The following is a 24,730-nucleotide window of genomic DNA, read 5'->3' as shown; positions in this document are numbered from 1 at the left end:
TGGCCCTTTTGGTCATTAAACAAAGTGTGTTTTTATATAGTATGCCAGATTATGAACAATATTATTTAGACATTTAGATTTTTTAGTTTAAGATTTTTTAATTTAGGTTTTTTAACTTTTTTTTTTTTTTTTTTTTTAATGTATCACAGTCATAAAAGCAAAAACAATGTTATTGTTACTTTCAGAGATTCTGTACATTTTTTGTAAATATTTTTCATTGACTTCTGGTCATGAAGTTGATTTTATTTTTATTTTTTTTAATCTTTGAATTTATTTTCTGAACCTCATGATTAGTTTAAAAGAGAGACAAATTGATGATTTTTACACTTGCTTTGTTCGAGTATCTAAAATATATTAACAGAAATCAAAATGTAGCTATTGTTTCAGAAGGTAAACTAAATAAGTGTGTAGAAATTAAGTTTACTTAGATGTTGTTTTGTTGTTGTTTTAAATGGTAACCCTTATTCATCTATATAATAGTATGTCTTTGGTTTGTATTTTTATTGATCTAATAACAATAATAAAATCCGAATATTAACAACGCTTTAAATATTTATCGTGTAATATTACGCACAAATATTTGTAGCATTAGTAATCACCATATTAGTCACAAACAGCACTGAGCACTTTCCACGTGTCTTGCTTGTAGCGGGACAAAAAAATAAACTACAATTACCATGAAGCATTCTCATTAAAAGGGCTTTCCTTCAACTCGAAGTAGAGACGCAACTCCGAAATGCTGACTGGGTGTTGTAGTTGTATATTATAGTTTCTACGTTACGTCGACCGACCACGTAGTTCTAAAAAAACAACAAATCCCACAATCCCTTGCGCCGCAATCACAGACGTGACAATCCACGGTAAATGTCCGTGTGTAGGCGAGTCACGTGTGGAGAGTCCGTTGATCTCGTTTCGTGTAAGCACTGAATCTCTCCTGTTTGTTCATTTGATTTGGGCCCCATTTCATGTTGTTTTGAAAACAACATTACGTGTAAATTCATCTATCTTCGCTGAAGAATGAGCGACAACGATGATATCGAGGTCGATAGTGATGTGAGTATAGTTAATTGTGTTTGTACTCTGCATGTATGAGAATGAAAGCTCTTGTGTTTTCGATACTTGAGCCTCAGTACGAGGCTAGCCTGTTAGCTAGTTAGCCATCCTGGCGTTTGAAATCATTTTCCACCCAGTTTAATGAGAATATCAAGTCACATGAGCATTTACTCTCAGGGGTCGAGTTTATACTTGTCTCCATATATTTACATGTGCGATTCTGTGTAGTAAAACAGTGCATTGCATCCATCAATAGCCAGTTAAGTATCTCTCTTACAGCTTTAGCTACAATTGTACTTTTCTGTTCTGTTTTCTTACAGGAAGAATCACCGAGATTTCACTCTGTGGTGCGTAATAAGCGGAGCAATTAATCCAGTTTAGCCTTTAATGCCGAAAATTGCTTCTCTTTTTGAGATTAGCTACAATTTATTTCCGGGTAGGTACTGAACGGCCGTAACTAATTTGCATCGGGGACGACAAAACAACATAGAACCAAGCCTAAAGGGGGCTAGATGTGGTGGATTGAATGAGCACACATTCAGCTTGTTTTGAGTCGGTTCAGGGAGCTCAGTGCTCGACAGCAGGGCACTTGCTGCAGGAGGGAGGGACGGATGGACGTGAGAGAGCCGCATCTACGCTGCGAGCGCGTGACGCGACGCGCCAGAACGCTTGCGTTATAATCAGCGAACGGATTATTTTCTATCGAGCGTTCTAGTGTGTCGCGACGCGAGCAGTGTATATTGCGTTTTAGTTGGACGATGTTAATACGACGGCAGGGTTTCCCTTGTCATATATGCTTTTCACCCCAATAAGATCTTGTTTTTATTAGATTAGACTGTGTATGAATAAATAAGCAGACTTAAACATTAATCCTCAACTTATGGAACATCCCCCTTTTCGGTTTTCAAAGTCATTTTGTTGTGCATTACCAAAGCATTGATAAAACAGTGATAGAAAAGAGGAAAATGTGTTAAAATGAACATAATACACATAGGTTGTATATTAAAGTCTTACAGATTTGGAAGAAGATGTAGGGGTTGATGATGATGCATTTTTAATTTCTTATTGAAATATAATTTGAAGTTAACTAAAATTTCCAGTCTGGGCAGTGAGGTTTTAAGGCAGTTGATTTCTTAAGCTTTCACACCTTACATTACTCATGCATTTGTGATGGTCCGTTTATTAAAACACAATGCTTTTGTTTTTACCGTTACGCATCACTATATCCCAGAGGCCTCAACAAGTGCGTGAACCTGCTGCTTAACGAACAAACATCTTTAAAGAGATACATGTAGTGTAGAAATGCAGCGGTGTCATAGAGTAGCTTATCCGATAAATCAAATTGAAACTACATTGCTGAGTGCTTCATTTAAATGATGTGACCAAGTTAAAACTTAAATGTATATCAGAAACTGTATAAAATAATAAAATGGATTAAAATGCAAATTTGGCCATTTTCAAAAATTAAAAAATAGCCTGACCATCTCCTTAGGTCACGTAATATCACTTTGAAATCATGTCATTATAGCTTTCGATGCATTTGGAAATTCCTTGGGATTTTGTGGAGATGGGACCACGGTCTGTTAACTAACCACAATGATGTCGGTATATATTTTAAATGTTTAAAGTGTCAACTCAAAGCTCATTTGTAACCATTTTCTGCACAAGGACTTTTGAAGTACCATGTGTAGCCCTAACCTGTTTGCTCAGCTTGTACTTGGGATGCTCTGTTTAACTAGAAAATGGGTTTGTAGACCCCTTCACACCCTAGATTAAAACTGAGACTAGATCATTGACTTCAACAGTACAGTAGTGTAATTTGCATTGCCATTTTTTGAATTCCCAGCCTATAAACATGTTTTGATGTTGAAGGGATAAACATCTGTCGTCATTTACTCACATTCATGTCATTCCAAACCTTTGTTTTTCAAACAAAAATAAGATATTTTGAAGAACGTTTCAACTGTTTTTGTCCATACAATGCAAGTTAATGTAGTCAAAATTAAATTTGGACCTCATTGACTTCCACTGAATGCTTAAAAATGGATTTGTGTTCTACAGTAGAAACTCATACTGATTTGGAATGACGTGAGGGAGGGTAAATTATGACAAAAGCTTTATTTTGGAGTCATCTATCACTTTAAGTAGTGCCTGGTCGGTGTGAAACGTGTCGATTGAGTTCTAAGCAAGATGTTTAAAATAGCACTCATCACAAAGCAGGCTTGTTTTTACTAGCCTTGAGTTTTCATTGGGCAGACTGGAGACATAAGGTCTGCGATGTCCCCAAAGCCCTGTTTATCTCCCCCTTATTTTTGTGCTGGGAGGAAATAGTTTTATTTTTTTTATCAGGATGTTGAGATCATAAGAGAGCAGGAGGAGCACATGTTGTAGACTACTCAGAGAAAGCCTTCTACAGCCAAAGTACTTGTCATTTTGCTTTCTTTTATGTAATTTATAGCCCTTCATACCTTTAATTTTGTGGAGACATTGTGCTTTTTATGACAGAATTGTGGAGAAACCACATGGATAGTTTTCACTATACTTGAGTGCAGAAGAATAGCCCTTGGCCACCTCACGTGCATGTAACTCAATCCTGACATTGGCAGTGTACCGTGAAACATTTTAGACATTAGACAGACAGACTGGATCTGCCAGTAACACTATGGCCACACGTAGCTCTTCCAGGTGGCGCATAGACACTGGAATGTCTTTGTGCTGCCCGGTGACACTTCAACATTCGGATAACTGCTTTCGTTTTTGCTTTGTTTCCACTGAATGCAAAAGAGGCACTTGTTAATGAGTCACTGGAATCGAAACAGGTTTTACAGCTGTGCTTTTATGTAATAACAGTGTCTTGGCCAAGCCCAGTGACATTGGACTCCAGTGGCCATGTTGTTTTCTCAGAGCAACAGTCTCAGAGTACTAAAATGAGACTCAACAGAGAGACTTTTTGAGGGATAGTACAATTGCAGTCTTTGTGCTATAAAAGCAGATCAATTAATTTTAAATTAACTAAAGGAAATCCTAAAAAAAAGCTAAGAATGTTCTGACCAACATAGTCCTGAAGAATGAGCTGTAAAAAACACACAAAAAAAACACTCCTTATGCACCTTGACTCTATTACAATTGTCATGATCACTTAAAGGTGAAACAATAGAATCCAGTTTTTAATGGTCTGTATTACTACATGGTTTATTAGTCAAGCTATAAATGTTTCTTTATAACACTATAAGCCAATGGCACCACGACCAGCGAAGAGGCTGAAGCCACTGTGATTCTCTCATTGCAGGCAGACAAACGAGCACATCACAATGCGCTGGAGCGCAAACGTAGGGACCATATCAAAGACAGCTTTCACAGCCTTCGGGATTCCGTTCCTGCCTTGCAAGGGGAAAAGGTTGGTGAATGTCAGTGGTAAAAGTAAAACCATGAGGAGTTTGTTTCATCTGCTTTTTGTTAATGAAATGACTGCTGTTACACTAAGTATGTTTGTTGAATGCGATGGCTTTAAATGTTATCATGAGATGATTAGCATGGGATTTCCATGTCGAGGTGTGAATGAAAAGCATTATGAGAATTGGGAGCAGAGTAGGGCCAGACTGACTGTTGTGATCCCGGTACAGGCGTGGTGCCAGGAAGCCATTACAAGGGGAAATGCGGTTTCTCCTTCCTCTTGTGTTTCTTATCGGAAATAGATGGTTCAAGAATGTAGTAGAAATAATTTTTGACCTTTATGATAGAGCTGTATTTCTAGTCACATGACTAGGAATGCACAATATATTGGTACCATATTGGTTATTGGCTGATATAATCTTTAAAAGCATGATTAATAATTTAATAATGCTGTTAAATGTAATCTTTAACAAATCTTTAGTTTATCTATTTGTACTGTAAATTATAATGTTGTGATGTCAGCGTTTGTTTAATTGGATATTTTTAAGTGTTTCAAATTTTCATTGTATAGACACATTTTGATGAGTTTTCAGTCATTTATTGGTTATCGGTCATAACATGAACATTTTTGGCTTATCAGTGTTGGTCAGAATTTTCTAAATGTGTAGCTATTAAAATAGGGGATTTTTAAGCTGTTTGTGTGTTTTCATTGGGGATTGTTAAGCCCAAAGTATACTTCACTTTTTATACATGCGCGAGGAACAGCATACAGTATTTCGTCATCAGAATAGTATGCGCACCACCCGATTTTTTTGTAACTGTACGTACTTTGTACACGTGCATTAAATTTGTTTTGCAGTAATCAGTTGTTCCACAAGGTGGCAACGCTATCCCAGGCCGTTGTTTCACAGTAGAAAACGAAACTAAAGAGACGGAAAAACAACAAAATAGTGGTCACTGCAACAACAACAGACGGGTGCATTGACAAGCACTTATGAGTGAGAGGGAATGGGATAGCCCAGCTTCAATTTAAAAGACTTAAAATAAATTTGTTATCATCGGTCATGAATTATTGATGAAAGTAGAGCAGATCTGGACATGGATGAAGCTTTCTATAGCGCACGTGTCGACCGCCCGCATTCGCGCACAACATTAAATGGAGAATACTTTGAAAGGCTACACGTTCAACTGTACTCATATGCTAGCGTACATGTACAAAAACGAAGTATACTTTGGGTTTTAGGATTTGTTTGGGTTCATATGTGTGCAATGTAATTGTATTCCTTGCGTCAAATTCTAGTTTTTCATTTGTTGCTGACAGCAATCTATCAAACAGGCATCCCGAGCTCAAATCCTAGACAAAGCCACAGAGTACATTCAGTACATGCGACGAAAAAACCACACACACCAGCAGGACATCGACGACCTGAAGAGGCAGAACGCTCTGCTGGAGCAACAAGGTGGGTGTCGCTGCTTTACTCCTCACTTTTGTCATCTGGTCATGCCCATCCAAGTCTAATTTGGCTGTTCCATTTTGCCTCATACACCATATGATTTCAGGCAAAAAGAATGAAAATGTGTCGTTTTCTCTTTTTAATTTCCAGTGCGGGCACTGGAGAAAGTCAAGGGGACCACACAGCTGCAGGCCAACTACTCCTCTTCAGACAGCAGCCTGTACACCAATCCCAAGGGCAGCGCTGTATCGGCCTTCGACGGTGGTTCCGACTCGAGCTCGGAGTCTGAGCCAGAGGAACAGCGTTCCCGGAAGAAGCCCCGTGGGGAGGACAGCTAAACAGCGAATCCTCTGCCTGCTCCACAAAGTTCTCCTCTGAGGGGAGGGAGAGTTACAGCAATGGTCTTGTTTCTTCTTGTTTTTTGTGTACCTCAATCGCCCCAAACCACCTTGATCAATCTCTTTCAGTGAATGTCAACGCTCGATTCCACGCCTGAAGAAACCTCTTCCAGGTTTATAAGAGAGAGGGACACCTGTTCCGGGAAGAACACTCACGGAAAACGGCTTGTTTTTACTCTCCCTCCCTCTCCGACTCTCTTCGTCCATCTTGTGTCCTGGCACACGCAACAACAAATGATGATTTAAACCCAAAATGAGGCAGCTTTGCAACTTAAGGACTTGATGCTTTGTACCCTTGTCTGCAATCCCTCCAGGTGGATATCCAAAGGGTTGAATGAGGCGTACAGCTCCTAGCACTGCTAAAATATACTTTTTTTGTTGATTATCTTAAAGCCTGCTTAGAACTTACCCTTAGCTGATTTGTCCCGAGTGGTTTGCCTTTCTAAATATTTGTTACTTTTCCATTAAGGAATGTTTTTGAAGCATCTATCAATGTACCTCTTGTTAGACCTAGGGGATGAGTGATACGTTTTGACGTTATCTATAAAATCCCTTATTTAAAAAATACAAAAAAAAACAAAAAAATGCTTTATGGGAAGGCTGCTGAGCTTGTGTTGTATTTGTTGTTTTAGCCTGATGTAGTAAAGTTTACAGGTTGGGGGAAAAAAAGATTTTCTTTTAAAACAATGGGGATAAAAAAATAAGTGATAAAGCATATATTTTGCATCTGTCATCTGAGCCTCCCAAACATGTATTTTATGTATTTCACTCAATATTGGGAATATTAATGTTCCAAATGATGCTTCCCCCACAAAGCTAGTCAATATTGAAAGAGTAGATTCATGTCGTGACTTTTAAAGGTAAATGTTCATCGGAAATTTGACTGCTGCACACCACAGAAGTTGCATTTTGAGTGTCTAGGAGACATGAGTGTGTGCGCGCGTGTATCTTATACCATATTTTCCACTTAGTACATTGGTAAACCAAGTAGGTCTTTCTTTGTCTGATTCCATTCCATGGAAATTACAGGTATGTTGTACATACTGCCAACAGTTGTCTTGCAAGTTGAGGCCTATCTTTACAATAAGAATATAAATAAAACTATTTTATCCTTTACATATGATGTGTGGTTCCTTTGGTTCTCAATCTTTTTGACTCCAAGGTCCAAATCGCCACAATACAAATTGAAGTCATGTTTCCAACCCGTATGACTTTGCTAAAGTTTTCAAACACTAAGCTCAGTTGCTAAACTTAAAAACTGGCAAAAAATAAAAAAGCACCATAAAATTTGTCTATATTATGGGTGTGCTTTTATCAAAGTCTTGTAATCCAGATGTGTGTAGCTTTGTGTAAGGAACAAATAAAATTTCATTGAATTCGTTCCCCTCCATCGTAGGTCTCAAATTTCATTCATACTTATGCATATTCATATGCTCACATCAGGAGATGCCTTCACCCCATTAGAATCAACGCGGGTGAGGAGGAATTTTATGGATTACTTTAATAATTTTTTGTTATAGGACAGCCTTTGTTACCATTTCCATTTCATTTACATAAAAACGCAGTGTCAACATTCTTCCAAACTTCTCCTTTTATGTTCCACAAAAAGAAATGAAGTCATACAGGTTTGGACATGAGAGTGAGTAAATAATGACACAAATTTCATTTTTGGATTAACTGTTCCTGTAATGTACTATGATAAAATGCGATTCTGTTTTGATATTTTATACCAGCATTTTAAGATTAAAAGCATGACTGAAGACAGTTTAAAAGCTTGTTGAACCGCACAGATTATATTTTTCAATTGTAGCCAAAGATGACAAAATGTAAACTATATGTATTTGGCAGTTACCATATCCATTTCAGTCAAACAGCACTCCAAATTAGAGATGACAGAAGTTAAAGTTAAATAATGGACTGCCCACAGTGAGTATAGATCCTCCACAATACACCAGCCAGGAAATAAAATCAAACTTCCATCCAAGTCTTTATTTCTGTCCAGAACCTACTGCCACATGCACTCTGGGAAACATTTACCAAACCCCAAAATAAGCTGGAATGTGCAATAAAATATCAATCAACGACTGGTGCATGAAGAACACCTCGCCTAGTCAGTCTCTACTGTTTTCCCTGGCTAAAACTCATAAGCTGTAGTAGATTGGGCCCTCAGAGTGTTTCCCCATCTGTAGATGCTGTACAGACCAGCTAAGGACGTTTGGCTACAGCATTTACAGAAGATGTCTCTGCTTTAGGTCAAGCTAGCTCAAACCCCCAAATGTGTTTCTTATAGAAAAAGGAAAAGTCTAGGACTGGTCCATTGCACTTGGTGTAGGTCCCGTCTGACCTGGAACAGGTAACCGGTGGAAATGTTCAATCGCTTGGGCGACCTTCTCTGGGCAGATATTGTAAACTGGATGAGTTGGTGCCTGGATAGAAGAAATATGAGAACATTTAGTTATTATTAGTACATTAATCTCAATTTGAGTTGGCTCAACTGAATTTTCAGTATCTCTCACCAGTCTGTTCTCGTCCCGACCGATGATCAGCTCGTTGTGGAGGTCTTTGTTTCCAAAATGCTGTGCTATTGAGAGTCCGCTCAGACAGTAGCACGTGTGGTAGAAATCTCTAGACCTGTGGGGAATCAGTGAGGAACTATTATGAAAGTCTAGTTTGGTCCGCATAGTTAGTAAAAGGACAAAAAACTCCAAGATAATTGTATTTTTTCAGATTTTAAAGTTGACATTTTATTTTAGTTTGATCCACAAGGTTAAACAAGACAGATGTAATGGTTTTTCCATCACCTTTCCAGGTAGATGTTTGTGGTTTTGTTCGTTACTGCAAAAGGATATTTACAAATCATTAGAAGTCCTGTTTGTGATTCATTGAAAAGAATCAATTCAAAAGAATGATTCACTCACAAATTCGACATCACTGCAGAAAGTTTCAGTCCACACAAACTCTAGATGAACATTGTCTAGCTGATGAATTGTTTTAGAGCAGAGCAGAACTAGAAAATGCATTTTCATGATAAAAATGTACATGCCTTATGACTAAAGTATATAATAATCTAAACTTCACAAATACGTTTTCTCCTCCAAGAAAATACAACAAAATTAATACATACTTAATTTTAGTGGTATCATAATGATACATGATTTATGATTTTAAAAAAGCTAAAATTGGCTGAGCTGCGTTCTAAGCGGTTTACACTACAAACCTACACCTTTGTTTACTTCTGTGTTGCTCAGCAACCACTTTGTTGGAACCACAACTGTTTCTGAGGAACTACATTGTTTGGTGGAAGAATTTATTTATATCATTACACTTTATTTGCTCGGTTTTATTAAGTGAAACCTTACTAAGTATATGGAATAATTGACGACGGGCCGTTGAATTATTAAAAAATAATGCACACCCGAGCTGGTGATGTGGCCATGACGCGAAGCGGAGTGGCCGTTACACCTTGGGTGTGCATTATTTTTCTAATAATTCAACGGCCGGAGTCAATTATTCCACTTATACTATGGTTACCACACCTCAAGACATCGATCAGATGACATATTTAAAGGTATCTGTCCAGTTTTTGCACTTAAATCAATATTGTGAGTAGGATTATTTCATCCGCATCTCATCCAACGCCTCTTTTGCTAGTTCCAAAACGTCATTTTAAAGCTGGTAACGGAGGCTTGAGCCGTTGATAGCATTCTACTGCAGTTATTAGTGAAGTTATTATAAAGAGAGCGAGAGAGACAGAGACACAGAGAAAGAGAGAAAAAGAGAGAGCTTGTGTGAATTAGGCTGCCTCTGTGTGTCCCTCAGCAGTATTCTGCAGCAGCGTCTTGAAACAGCGCTATTATTACCTCGCTAGGGAGAAATATCCTGTGTATTTATTAAGAAAATTGTCTGTCATGATGTTGTTTATGTTAGTCCTGTGTGCTGTATAGGTACTGTATGCTAATTTATGTTATTACAGTTAACTATGCAAAGTGATATGGAACTGTAATGCGGTCAAGAGAGCTGCCTGGAACTACGTTCGTCGTGTGTTTCCCTGAAAATAATTGCACACCTCAGAAAGTTCGTCAGCCAATCAGATTCAAGCATTCAACGGACCCGTAGTATAACTGTAAACCACGGCTTCTTGGGGCTTATTTCTTTAATTCACTCGCCTCAACATTTTTTTCCCTTGAAGAACCAGGGTTCCTACCATCTTGAAACTGGATATACTGAATAAGGACATCTAATTTTAAAAGTGTGATTTTTACATATATTACATTTACATTTAGTGAACATTTTTCAAGTTATGCAAAGCTTTAAGATACTGGGTAGCAATTGTGATTAAAAAATATTTTTTAAAAATCCTTATCCAGTAAATCACAAGAAACTGGAAAGGTCATGGGGCCTTCAAATATTGTTTCTTTGTGATAATCCCAAAGTTTGAGAATCATCACATTATTACCGGTGATATCATTGCAAGCTTATAGACTAATATATATATAAATATATATATATATATATATATATATATATATATATATATATATATACAGAGCTGGGTAGATTACTTATGAATTGTAATCAGTTACTGATTACAGATTACATGACGAAATTTGTAGTCAGTAATATAATCTCTTAGATTACACATTTTTGGTAACATAATCTGATTACTTTTGGATTACATTTAGATTACATTTGTGCTAACCCTTATTTGATATCACATAAACTGAATTAGCCTAATCTTGTACTATTTTGACAGATACAAAGAAAAATATATATTCCAAAAGATATATTTAATTCACCAACAAGAGCCACAATAGCTTCTTTTTCAAGTACAATGTATGGACAGTTAATACTTACAAAATTTTGTAAAATTTTGAAAAAGACTAAATTCACACAGCAATGCCATTATCTATCTCAAAACATTTTAAGTGCATAGTAACAATGAGGAAAAGACAAACAATAACAACATTACAAAAATGAATATTAAAAAACATGAAACTCACAACTATAACTTTGCTAAGTCGTGGCCTAGTGGTTAGAGAGTTTTACTTCTAACCCTAAGGTTGTAGGTTCGAGTCTCGGGCAGGCAATACCATGACTGAGGTGCCCTTGAGCAAGGCACTGAACCCCCAACTGCTCCCCGGGCGCCGCAGCATAAATGGCTGCCCACTGCTATGGGTGTGTGTTCACGGTGTGTGTGTTCACTGCTGTGTGTGTGCACTTTGGACGGGTTAAATGCAGAGCACCAATTCTGAGTTCTGACTAATATATATATTAGAGACCATTTCTAAGTCAAATATTTAATCTCAAAACACCTGCAGTGCATAAGGTAGTAACAATGAAGAAAAATCAACATTACAAAAAATATATTAAAGAACATGGCATTCCCAGCAATAACTTTGCTAGGTCAAAGATTTCAGTGGATAGCAAATTAATCCTTGGTAGGCAGATCTTACACTGAACAGTGACATTTTTCCATTTTTTTTTTTTTTTTTTTTTTATGAAATGATGTCAGTACATCCAGTGATTAAAGGCAGCGTTCCCCTCCATTTTCCATTATCTTGTTGCTAATTTCTTCTGAGCGTGAATCTTACACCCCTCCCCCTCTCCGCCAGAAAAACTCGAAACATTATGAACGTATTATGCGCCAGGTTTATTGTGAAAATATATAAACATTAAAAATAAGGAAATTTAGGAGAATCAATGATTTGTAAACAACTTATTACTATTGTTTAAATAATATGTAATCACCCAGTCAATAAAAAAGTAACTGTAGTCTGATTACGAGTATGTTAAAATGCAATGTAATCTAACTACAAGTACTTACATTTAGGAATCTGATTACATAATCCAGATTACATGTAATCTGTTACTACCCAGCTCTGTATATATATATATATATATATATATATATATATATATATATATATATATATATATATATATATATATATATATATATATATATATATATATATATATATATATATATGCATGTAATTGTGTGTGCGGTGGAAGAGCTGTACTCACTTGCCCGGTTTGTCCAGAAGGCCTCCACCAGGATTCTGGCAGCAGAGGAGGATGTATTCCTGCAGAGCCTTTCTCTCAAACATCCAGCTACTCACACTTAGCGTTGAGTCTCCTACACACAGTAATATTTTCATATGTTAATCTACTAAATCTGACATTAGACCCCATGTGTTTTTATATCCAAATGAAGACAAAAAGTACATTGGAAAAAACATGCAGACAAAAATGTGTAAATCTGTAACCTTATGAACCTTATAGTATTTTAATCACTTGATAATCGCTAAACGTTTCATATATAAGCAAAAATGTTAGTTGTTTTTCTAGGATGACCACTCACCTTCTTTAAAAAGGGCCCTGTGGAGTAACGGTAATAGTCCTGCTTGCCAGAAGGAGTAACACCCATCCACCAGCTTGTTACAGCGGCCCTGAAATCCACCTTCAAAACGCATTTGTTTGCTGGTTACCCAGCGCTAATGAAGGAAAAAGAGAGAAATGCCTCCAATTTACTGGTTTACAAGTATCAGCATAGGAAGATCATTAGTGCTGCTGCCTTATCATTAAGACAAATCTGCCTGTGCACTGAAACTGTTAATGTCAATGTCTGCCAAAGACCCTGGAGAATGAGATCTGCTCATCTAAGCATCTATGATGTTGCAGCACACCGATGTTAATATTTCCAAGCATGTTTAGTGTCCTGGAGGAACCGGTAATGAGACGCTTTTCCTCCAACGTTCAGGATACACGCATCTGACCTTTAACGCATCTCATAAACCTCAGTTTATTCACTCTAATGGACAGGAAGAGTCAGGTTAAATAAAAGGTGGAACTGTAGCAAAGGGAAAACAAGGCAAGACAAAGGACTTACTAACAAGGCTTTAAGATCCAGCATATGTTCTTTGCCCAGTATGACCATAGCAGCAGTACCACAGAAGGTGTAGCCACCATGTGCCTCAAGTCCTGGAACTCCACCTAAACCACCCTCCCAGTTCTGACAGCTGAAGGCCGAAGGAAAGCACAACATCGCTGTATTAATCAGTCAAAGTATTATGTCATTCTGTGTGCTGTGACTGAGATTTAACTCACTAAGAGACAGAACATGCTTTTGTGTTTAAAACGTGAAACAGAGGGCATTTGGAATGGGACAAATTAACTTTTTTTTTACTTGAGTGTTGCATTTTTCGGATGTGTCATACGCAAAAAGATGTGAATGCAATGGTCTAACGTGTCCATCTAGACTAGAGCATGTTTACATAGAAAAAATTTACCGCACCAATCATTGTACGACACCAAAGTACCTCGAGAGTGATTTGAAAGCATAAGGAGCCGTCTGCTCTGCTCTCTATAGCTCTTGTAAAATAATGTTATACAATGATTGATCTGCACAGTGCTAACAGCCAAAACCTGGATATTTTAGGCAAAATAGAAATAAGAAAAAACTAATGAAAGTGACAAAAACACAACAAAATTACTTAAACTTACACTAAAATTATATTATATATTAAGATAATTCAAGACATTATCAAACTCTATAATCGCACAAAAATAATACTAAAATAACACTGACCCCAACAACCAGCCAACATTTCATGGTGGGGTGAATGGCTTGATATAGGCAAAATTTGGGCACTAAATTGGTTTACCCACCCTATATTTGAATCTGCCAATCGGAATCACATATGTAATCTAACAGGGGCTAATTCAGATAGGGCCGACATGGAACTCATTAAAAAAAAAGAAAAAACCCATTTGTGATCCATACCTCAAGCCCATAGCGTGCCTACATTGGCTGCACTATGAAAATTGGGCTAGGATAATCTGAATGTAACTTAACTGGCATGTTTTAAAAGAGAATGTGGAAGTAGTTACCTGAGAATCCAATTGTGCGTCCCATCAAACAGGGTGGGGGTGATTATATTGGTGAGTGAAGCCACAGAAGCTGCACAATATGCACTCCTATCAGATCAGACACACAAGAGCAACCACGAGTCAACAGGCACACAATGATCACCATCTATGCATGTTAATAACCACAAGCTACATTATTAGAATAAGCCTGGAAGCCTGTGAGATCCAATTACTTTTCAAAGTGACTTTCTTTGTTTAGCACTGACGTACGGTGAACGCGAAGCATTTTCTAGCACTAATCTGTCTGCTGGGAAAAGTAAAAGGTCACTCTTGAAAAATGGTTCAGCATAGTAACATCAGAACAAGTGGAATAAAGAGATGTGTGGCGGTTGTGAAGATGCTTCAGGGTTCGCTGAAACAACGGTGACAGAGCTCACCTGACGTCCACCTCCCCGCCCACATGCATCACAAAGGAGCCATCTGGCTGCTTCACAGAATACAGGAAGTCCAGGAGCTTCTCTCTGATGAGGGATGAGGCAAACAGAATGTGTTCCCATGGTAATATGATCAACACAACATCTGTAGGCAAGCAGGTGAAAATACAAAGCAAACGTGAAACCTGTTGATGACTTTGTAGGCCTCCTCTGTGCCCAGGATGCAAAGGGCATTTACAGCTGCATAGGTGGGAGCCAGGTGAGCGTGTTGACCCGGACCGCCACCGAACCCACCTGTCGGACTCTGACATCTGGCCAGGAACTGGCACACGCTGGCAGACAACAGTTAATGTCGATATAGGCAAATAAATAAATGTGATAGGAACTTAAAATTTAGGCAAAAAAAAAAAAACATATCCTAAAATAATAAGGGAAGCAGCTTTATTTTAAAACATTATTTTCATTGATAACAGATAAATGACAGATATTGAAATTCTATAATATCTTGTTTAATTAAACTAAAAATAAATAACTAAAAACTAAAATTTATCTTTTTACATGTTGCAATTATATTGTACTGTATAAAAAATGGATATTCAGTTTGAGATTTTCTCAAGATTCATTGTTTTTAAAAAATAACTGAGTATTAGACAATCGTAAAGATAATCTAAATGCATTTTTGACGGATATAGATTTTAAAAAATATCTTAAACACAATCTCCTATATGAAATAATGTAAATATAATTCCAACTACATAATACAATTCCCTAAATATATTCCGATCTCTAATCTCTAATTTGATATTAAAATCAAATTTGCTATTAATGTTGTATAAAACTGATCACTCTTTTTTGCTAAATTATCACTTTCAAGAAAAAAACATTAAAAACACTATAGAATACAGTAACAATCATAGCAAAAATATGCAAAAAGACTCTTCTTATGAATTCACCTCTGTGTTACCGTTACTTGAATTACTATTATGTTTTTTATTTTTTTCAGTCTGTTTGGTAGTAGTAGTAGTATATTTTTATTTAATGCCATGCCAGCATCTTAGGCTATTTTCATGGCAAAAACAATAAAAAAACAACAAAAAACAAATACAATACAAATCAGCAAACAAACGTCTGTTTGAAAGTCATAACCACCCACGATGCAAAATCCTTCAACCCAGCAGCTATAAAACGAACTAAGCATAGTCTCCATGGAGAAAGAATGTATCTGCGTCACAGCTACTACTGTAATGCAACTTTGACTTTATCTGTAGTGGCCACATTAAGACCAGGATAGTAACTGGGTAAGGGGACCTAAGCACCTGTCTCACTGCCACGTGTATTCTGAGAGTGAACTGCAGAGAAGAGCTGGTACTCACTCTGAGGCAACTGCTGCCAGCACAGGCTCCTCTAGCAGCTCCAGACTGTGCAGGATCCAGTAGCAGAGCCAAGGTCGGCTGGCATCCAAACACTGAAGCCAGACAACATGCAGATTCAGCAGCCATTACCACCAGTCTCACACACAGAGCTGCTCTGGAACATGGTGTTCTCAAACAAATACACACAAAAACTAGAAGCATGGTGTTCTCAACCCCCCACATACACTTAATAAGTATCTATCACAAGGCTGTAGATCTTTAAAAGCTCTGTGTAAACCAGTTTTGTGTGTTTGTGTTATTAATGAAACTAAACTGTTTTTTTAATATCCAGTTAAATGGGGTTCAACCAAAAATAAAAAAAACTGTCATCATTTACTCAAGCTTGTGTCACTCCATCCAAACCTCTATGACTGTATGACTTTTTAACGTCAAACCCAGAATGAGATATTAAGCAGAATATCTAAGCTGCTCAATAAAAAGTGTTTTTTTTTGTATCTTATCTGTCAGAAATAATTTGTGATTATTCTCGTGATTTTCTTCAATTCTTTTTCCACACTGTATCCTCTTTTTTTTGTTTTCCACCCATGAAAGTAAGTCATACAGATTTGGAATGACATGAGCATGAGTAAACAATGACACAATTTTTAATAAAGTGTAAACTATCCCTTTAAGTCAGTGCTATTATCTTTTACTAGAAACCAAAACCATAAAAACATTTGCATTACTTAAAAATAAATATTAACTGCCTGAAATAAGTACTATTTTTCAAGTTGAAGTACTAAAATCTAAAAACCTAAAACATATTACAAAGACATATTATATAAGTATACTATTAAGACATATTTAAAAAAAACAGAAAATATTAAAATAAAATCTCACTCAATATATTAACACAAACTATAATACTAAAATAACACTTGCTTTAAGTTTTTTCAGAAGACATTGTTTACCTCATATGCATCAGAGAGATGGCCTAAACCTTTCTTCAGATAATGACAGTGTTGCTCCCTCAATAAAGCAGGCCTGAAAAAAGATTGTAGAATCATCAATTGAATCATCTTATTAGAATCTAGTTATTGCAAACTAGAAATCATTTTTACATTAAACATATCTCTCTATTCACATACTGGCAAATGATCCATTTCAACTTTCATCTAGATTTATAATAGCCTAGTACAAGGCAACAACTTATTTGTACAAAGTTTGTTCAACAACTGAGCTGACATCCTCCAATTATCCCCATCAAAGGAAGTGGCAGTGTTAAAATGATAGAGTCCATGAGTCAGAACAGCCTACACACAGTGCGCTTGACTTCAGAGGTGCTGGGGCATGTCTAATTTGATGGTACCTCAGCTGAAAGAACAGATCATTAGCCCCTGTTCTTTTTTCTCCTCTGTTGCTCTCTGCTGGGCCACAGAAAGCAGTCATTACATTTGTAACAAACCAATCAGAGTGACATATGGCCTTCACCGGGCACGTTTAATATGAATTAATGCTTTAGTTGACAAATTTGTTGCACTGCCTAAAATTAAGTGTAATTAAACTGACAGTCTTTAAAATGTAATTTATTCCTGTGAAGCTTAATTTTCAGCAGCTATTACTCCAGTCTTCAGTAACACATCATCCTTCAGAAATCATTCTATGCATTATATGCTGATCTGGTGCTCAAGAAACATTTATTATTCTCAATAGTAGTCCTTATGATACAGCTTCTGTCAACTTGATTTATGACTTTGACCTTTGACCTTTTGACAGGTTGAACTTCCGGTGACCCTATGATGGATGGGTTGAACTTTCCTAATGAGTTCATGGGTTAACCTATGACCCCTCCCCAGGCATCGATCATGTGGTTTTTGACAGAAGTTTAATAAGACCTAGTGTTAAATCATGTTTTTTGATGGGTGGTTTTACGGTATACGAACCCTCCCCAGGCATCGATCATGTGGTTTTGACAGAAGGTATTTGCCGGTTGTTTGAACTTAGTCCCAGTTAGGTTGTTTGAACTTTGTCCCAGTTATACGGTTATGCGTGTGTGTGTGTGTGTGTGTGTGTGTGTGTGTGTGTGTGTGTGTGCGCGTGTGTGTGTGTGTGTGTGTGTGAGTGTATATGTATATGTACGTGCGTGTGTATGCGTCTCACTCCCATTCCATTCATGACCAGTATATAAATGGGGTCGGTGTGTTCTACATTTATATATAAAACATTCAATAATTTATATAATTAATTATCATGCTAAAGTTGAAAAACATTTTAGTTATTTCACATCCATATATAAAACATCCTATCCTTTATATAAATTATCACACTAAAGTTGCTGAAACACATCGTTCTTTATATTCTATCCTTTATATAATATACATAATCTAAAGCGATTTAACTAAGGTTGAAAAAAAAAAAAACATTCTATTCTTTTAAAAGGTTACAAATGAAAAGGTTATAAAAAATATACTGAAACCAATCCCCTACCTTATTTTAGACAGAAGCTTCAGCTTTGTGAGAAACGGTCTCGCAGCTCCATCTGTCGGACTCTCTCTGAATGACCTTACCCTGTCTCAGAAATATAGGCACCCTCCGCGCTGTCAGGCAGAGAGTGCGCGTGCCCTGCATGCGTGAGTTCTCAGTGTCCGCGAACGGTTATAAAAAAATTATCTTCAAACCGACTGTTTCAGATAAGCAAAACCATAATATCTTTAAAGACATTGTTAATTAAAAACCATCGTATCTCATCCAGGAGTAGCATGTTTTTAACAGTTTTTTCTGACGGGGTGCCCCCCCCTATGAATTACGTTTGGTCGTAGTTTTACGGTATACGAACCCTCCCCATGCATCGATCATGTGGTTTTGACACAAGCTATCTGCCGGTTGTTTGAACTTTGTCCCAGTTATACGGTTATATGTGTGTGTGTGTGTGTGTGTGTGTGTGTGTGTGTGTGTGTGTGTGCGTCTCACTCCCATTCCATTCATGACCAGTATATAAATGGGGATCGATGTGTTCTACATTTATGTATATACATTTTAGTTATTTCACATTCATATATAAAACATCCTATCCTTTATATAAATTATCACACTAAAGTTGAAAACACACCGTTCTTTATATTCTATCCTTTATATAATATACATAATCTAAAGCGATTTAACTAAGGTTGAAAAAACATTCTATTCTTTTAGAAGGTTATAAATGAAACGGTTATAAAAAATATACTTAAACCAATCTGCCTACCTTATTTTAGACAGAAGCTTCAGCTTTGTGAGAAACAGTCTCGCAGCTCCATCTGTCAGACTCTCTCTGAATGACCTTACCCCTGTCTCAGAATATAGGCACCCTCCGCGCTGTCAGACAGAGAGTGCGCGTGCCCTGCATGCGCGAGTTTCTCAGTGTCCGCAAACGGTTATAAAAAAATTATCTTCAAACCGACTGTTTCAGATAAGCAAAACCATAATATCTTTAAAGACATTGTTAATTAAAAACCATCGTATCTCATTCAGGAGTAACATGTTTTTTGACAGTTTTCTGACGAGCGCCTCTATGAATTACGGTCGGTCACCCCCTAGCGTCTCTCTTTCCCCACGAATTTTACGGTGACACCCAGCGACCCTTGCATAGCTTCCCACCTTTTGAACAAGCTCATTCATAGAACAAGGATGACACCCAGCGGTCACTCAACACCGATTTCTTTCACGGAACACCTTTATAAATTTGACGTTCAAACGATCACTTGAACCAGGAAAACTTTCTCGGACGGCTCTCCAAGACAATCGCTCTCCAAGACAATGGATAAAAGTGAGTATTTTATCATTTCATGTTCTCTGATGGTAGCGATATTTTAAATACTATTAATTGATCAAAGCGTGTTATGCTATTTTTTACAGTATATGATGCCTTTAAACCATATTGCATTTCATTCCTGTAATTTTCTTCAAGTTTTGCTGTCTTATTTTATCTTATGGTAGTGATATTTAAATACTATGAATTGATCAATGTATGTTATGCTATTTTTACAGTCTGCGATGTTATAGCGTTTTTAAACCATATTACATTTAATTCCTGTCATTTTCTTCATGTTATGCTGTTTTATTTCAACCGCTGATAGAGATATTTTAACACTATATTCATAAAGTATGTGTTATTTGACTTAATATCGACGCATCTATCGTCCCAATCGCAGCCAGACTGTTTGTGTGAAAAAAAAACACTTTTATTTTGAAAAGACGGCGACATCCTGTTGAAAATACATTCATTTTGAAAAGACGGTGACATCCTGTTGAAAATACTTTTATTTTGAAAAGACGGCGACATCCTGTTGAAAATACTTTTATTTTGAAAAGACGGCGACATCCTGTTGAAAATACTTTTATTTTGAAAATACGGCGACATCTGTTGAAAATACTTTTTATTTTGAAAATTGACGAATCCTGTTGAAAATACTTTTATTTTTGAAAAGACGAGGATATCCTGTCGCTTAGCTTTTCGTGCTTCAATTCAGTTCGCTATGTATAGGATTTCAGAAAAACAATTCTGTGTCCCTTAAATCGACGTTTTACCACCGCGTTATCCGTTCGTCATCTATGAACACGATTTTCCGGTTGTTAACAGCTCTCGCTGAAAAAAAAAAAAAGAAACGGATACGATGGTGAAATGGCTCCCTCCGGTGAGTCTGGGTGAAATGATACTGTTATAGTAAAATGTATGCCATCTGCGGCAGTTTAATGTTATGAACTTGTGTTTCTTTGTCACAGTCTGTCTCTCTGTTTGTGTGTGTGTGTGTGTGTGTGTGTGTGTGTGTGTACGTGTATATGTATATGTATATATGTGTGTGTGTGTGTGTGTGTGTGTGTGTGTGCTCCATTAATCTAGCAAATAAAATCCCTCTCAATGTGTTTTTAAACAACAGGTTTTTTTTGTTTGTTTTTTTATTTCAGGTTCAAATATTGAGCAGCAAGCCTTTGACGGTATTAATACATGTAAGTACGTATTAACTATTCTTTTTATAAATTAAAATGAAAAACCCTCTCCATGTGTTTTAAACAACAGGTTTTTATTTTTATCTCAGGTTCAAATATTGAGCATCAAGCCTTTCACGGTATTAATACATGTAAGTACGTATTAACTATTCTTTTTTTATAAATTAAAATGATCGTATTTTAATTTTTGTTTTTTTATAAATTTATATATGTTTTTTATTTTTTATTTTTTTTATTTTATATATTTTTTTTATTCACAGCGCTCGCGATTGATCCAGACAGCGCAGCCGCTGGTAAAACAAGATCCATCTCCCACATTTTTTATGAGAAATCAAAATGTTAGATTTTTTTATGTTTATGAGAAATCTTTTTTTTTTTTTTTTTTTTTTTTTTTTTTTTTTTTTGATTTCATACAATTTATCACCCAACCCGGCTTCCAGACAGTTATCGATCTCACGCAAGATGGCGACGAAGATCCCACCGTCAACGTAACAGACAAACCTCACATCCTAACTGATTCCGCTCCGGCGCACGTCGAGAATCCAATAGGATCCTGGGGCGAACCACTTCCTGGACCCAGCGACGAACCAGCAAGAAAGAAGCCTAGAAAAACAAATCGCCCCACCTCGCCGGTCAGTCCTGGACCAGACGGCGAACCACAAAGAAAGACTTATCATTTTTACACACCGATGGTCCGACCTGAACCGAACTGCGAACTACCAAGAAAGGCTTATCGTTTTACCCCGGCGATCAGTCCTGAGAGCTCTCCAGAGAGGAACACTCTTTGTCTTACACCACCGAACAGCCCGGCGACCAGTCCGGAGACCGAGCTGTTTTTATGGTAAGACTATCCACATTATTTGCATTTAAACTCCGACGGAGTCAAACCATTAAGATTTTTTTTTTATTTTTACACCCAGCAGACTCGAGTAGAAGCCATAAGGATGACGTGACAACCTGGGGTACGGCTCAAATCGATGCTTGGGACCAGAGTTCTTGGACGAGCGAGCGTGGCGAGGTGTCAACCACCAACCTGGGTCAAACACCATATCCTTCTCACTCACCGTCGTCGGAAGAACTAGAAGTGGAAGAAGTTCCGGCGTGTCAGCTGGTTGATGAACCATTCGATGATCTGCCCCCGACTCGTAGGCCCATTAATTTGATAGAATCATTTGGTCAAGAGTTTCGCGACGCTCAGGTTGACATAAACAACAAATACGTTGAACTCCGTGACGTACAAGATGATATTAACGACAAATTGATTGCGCTGCACAGCGAGTCTCGTGACAGACAAATCGAAACCCATAGCAGATTAGACGCGTTGCACGGCGAGCTCCGTGCCTATCACCTCGATACACGCAGTCGATTCGATGCGCAGGAACGGTTTATTCACGATCTGGCCGATGAAATATTCCGTCGTGTCAATGCTATGAGATCAACGATTGATCAGCAGTTTGATAGAAATGATCGTATGGTGAGTCAATACCAACGGGAATTGGTGCTCATTTTGCATCACCTTATTCTCACCATCGTAGACGAGACCACAGAGTCAAATTGAATATAGATGTATTCCGAGTAATTCTTATATCACACGTCTGCTATGATTTTTAATATTTCATTTATGGTTTTTTATACTCTGGTTTACATATAATCCGATATTTCATTTATACTCTGATTTTGTAACAAGTCATATATGCTTTTCATATTCTGATTTTGTGATAGTTCATTTATGATTTTTTTATACTATATGAAATTTGAAATAGTTCATGTATGCTTTTTTATACTATATGAAATTTGTAATAGTTTGTGTATGCTTTTTTGTACTATATGAAATTTGTAATAGTTCATGTATGCTTGTTTTAACTCTATAATTTTGTAATAGTACGTGTTTTGGTCTGAAATCTAAAAATGGACGGGTCAGACGACTTATGTCAATCAGACCAATCCTCCACAGAACTGACGCCGGACGAGGTTGAAATGCTAAGTATACTGCCGGACTCTTTAGAGCAGTATTTGTTTTAATCAAGAATCCCCTGCTATTTTGGATCTTTTTGAATTAGCCGTAAATCCAAATATGGAATTTGTTTGATCCTCTGCTAAGCCTAGACAACGATCGCGTTGTACAACACGGCGGTGTTTTAAACAACCCACCGGCAGCGTGTACCGAGGCTGATCCTGACAACACAGAGCACCCCGTTGATAATGATACTTCGCAACCGTCCGCATCAGGTAATGTTGACCCTCCTACTACACAGACTCGATTAAGCCGTACAGACCTTGATAGGTTGATTCGTGAGGGTGGGGACGTTAACGGATATCATGTTTTACCACGACCTCGTTTCAATAGCCTGACATTGAGAAGGACTACAAATCTGAGAGAGATTAACTCTACAGATTTGGCCTCTTACCACATCCGCTTACACGACATGCTTACTGGAATTGTGAATTTCGCTAGGGAATTTGACCAAAATTCTCTGGTGATCAATATCACATTGACGGCCCCCAGTTTACAGACGCCCGTTAGTGGGGTTTTAACTCACGGTAATAATTACGACGTGGATGGGTTTATGGATCAAATTGAAAGAGTTTTACAGAGCAACGACCGGTTACTATCTGACCAAACCGTAGAATTTGAAGCTTCCGTAGCCATGAACAGACAAGGCGGAGGTCGTCGTCGGAAACTCGTGGACTTGGCTGTTGATGAGGTCATCAAAAGGAAAAAGACGAGTTTATTTTGCCCGACCAATATTTCAAATAATTTGTGCTTCTCCATCTGTCTCGCCCGTTTTCTTAACCCCCAACACCCCGAGAGTGAGTTAGAAAAACTGGGTACCGTCATCCAAAACAGCGTCGGCTTCTCAATCCAAGACCGAATCGTTTTGTTTGTGGTTCTCCATCTTTGAACGAGCGCTAGGCATTAAAATCGTCGTATTTCACAGATCTAACGCAATGATCTTAGAAACCTACAAAAATTCAGACGAACCCCATCCAAAAACGGTCTTCCTGTATCTCCACGACGCCCACTACTACATGATAACGAGTTTGAAGGCATTCATCGGTTCACCATTTGTGTGTCCATTTTTGCTACAAATCTTACACCAACCGCAGTGCCCATCGATGTAAGCACGCCTGCAACATCTGTTTCGATGCGGAATGTTACAGGTCCCCTGTAAGAATCATACATTGTCCCGATTGTTTGCGTTACTGTAAATCGACTTATTGTTTCGAAATGCATAAAAAAAACCCCCCTCCCGGTCAGGAATACCCCGCATGTGATATGATCAAATACTGCAAATTATGTAACAGACGTTACAGCGTTAAACCGGGCAACGAGAAAACCAAACACACATGCGCCCCAGACAAATGTGTGCATTGTCGAGAGCGTCTGATGGACGATGGGGCGCATCAATGCTTCATACAACCTCTACAGCCTAGGGAACCGTGCGAAAACTACATCTTTTACGATTTTGAAACGCGTTACGAAAATGGCCGCCACGAGGCTAATTTTGTCTGTGCCCTGACATTCAAAGGTCAGAAATTTACCGCCTACGGTACGGACTGCATCGCTAAGCTAATCAAGCGCTTCAGACAACCCCGATACAAAGGCTACTGCTTCATCGCTCATTACGCCTCCAGATTTGACGCCTTTCTAATTCTTGAGTATTTTTTTGCAAAGCAGGGATCGCGCTTGAGGTCATAATGCAAGGCTGCAAACTACTCCTGATGTACGACGACGCATTTGCCCAACGATACATCGATAGCTACTCATTTTTCCCATTCGCTCTCGC

The 24,730-nt window shown here is 37.7% G+C and overlaps 2 protein-coding genes across 5 annotated transcripts in view; one reads left to right on the top strand and one right to left on the bottom strand.

The window, feature by feature from the left end:
- The first annotated feature begins 836 nt into the window (after positions 1 to 836).
- max (myc associated factor X) lies at positions 837 to 7,414 on the top strand. Of its 4 annotated transcripts, none has more exons than XM_019092323.2 (5): positions 837 to 1,053; positions 1,374 to 1,400; positions 4,343 to 4,450; positions 5,783 to 5,906; positions 6,051 to 7,414. In XM_019092323.2, the coding sequence occupies exons 1-5, from the start codon at positions 1,018 to 1,020 to the stop codon at positions 6,236 to 6,238; spliced, it is 483 nt and encodes a 160-aa protein (XP_018947868.2). In that variant the 5' UTR covers positions 837 to 1,017; the 3' UTR covers positions 6,239 to 7,414. The 4 variants fall into 4 exon arrangements, with proteins under 4 accessions (XP_018947868.2, XP_042602707.1, XP_042602709.1 ...); XM_042746773.1 differs by having other exon boundaries at positions 838 to 1,053; positions 5,768 to 5,906; XM_042746775.1 differs by lacking the exon at positions 1,374 to 1,400 and having other exon boundaries at positions 839 to 1,053.
- Positions 6,585 to 24,730, bottom strand: part of LOC109062179 (protein farnesyltransferase subunit beta-like) — a 30,796-nt gene continuing 12,650 nt past the window's right edge. Inside the window, exons 4-13 of the mRNA XM_042746772.1 lie at positions 16,928 to 17,000; positions 15,978 to 16,069; positions 14,790 to 14,936; positions 14,608 to 14,691; positions 14,192 to 14,278; positions 13,191 to 13,320; positions 12,663 to 12,795; positions 12,326 to 12,437; positions 8,815 to 8,929; positions 6,585 to 8,724 (exon numbers count right to left, since the gene is read on the bottom strand). Of these exons, the coding sequence (XP_042602706.1) occupies positions 8,602 to 8,724; positions 8,815 to 8,929; positions 12,326 to 12,437; positions 12,663 to 12,795; positions 13,191 to 13,320; positions 14,192 to 14,278; positions 14,608 to 14,691; positions 14,790 to 14,936; positions 15,978 to 16,069; positions 16,928 to 17,000 (1,096 nt within the window). The 3' untranslated portion in view covers positions 6,585 to 8,601. The remainder of the gene's footprint in view (positions 8,725 to 8,814; positions 8,930 to 12,325; positions 12,438 to 12,662; positions 12,796 to 13,190; positions 13,321 to 14,191; positions 14,279 to 14,607; positions 14,692 to 14,789; positions 14,937 to 15,977; positions 16,070 to 16,927; positions 17,001 to 24,730) is intronic.

This window comes from Cyprinus carpio, chromosome B20 (genome assembly GCF_018340385.1).
Source record: "Cyprinus carpio isolate SPL01 chromosome B20, ASM1834038v1, whole genome shotgun sequence".
Lineage (NCBI taxonomy): Eukaryota > Metazoa > Chordata > Actinopteri > Cypriniformes > Cyprinidae > Cyprinus > Cyprinus carpio.
Note: the sequence above shows the minus strand (reverse complement) of the source record. Positions and strands in the feature narration are given on the sequence as shown.

Excerpts from the sequence above, each read along its gene's own strand:
- max (XM_042746773.1), top strand. The coding sequence starts at position 1,018 with ATGAGCGACAACGATGATATCGAGGTCGATAGTGAT. Across the intron at positions 1,054-1,373 it reads ATATCGAGGTCGATAGTGAT|GAAGAATCACCGAGATTTCA; the intron begins GTGAGTATAGTT and ends GTTTTCTTACAG. Across the intron at positions 1,401-4,342 it reads CACCGAGATTTCACTCTGTG|GCAGACAAACGAGCACATCA; the intron begins GTGCGTAATAAG and ends CTCTCATTGCAG.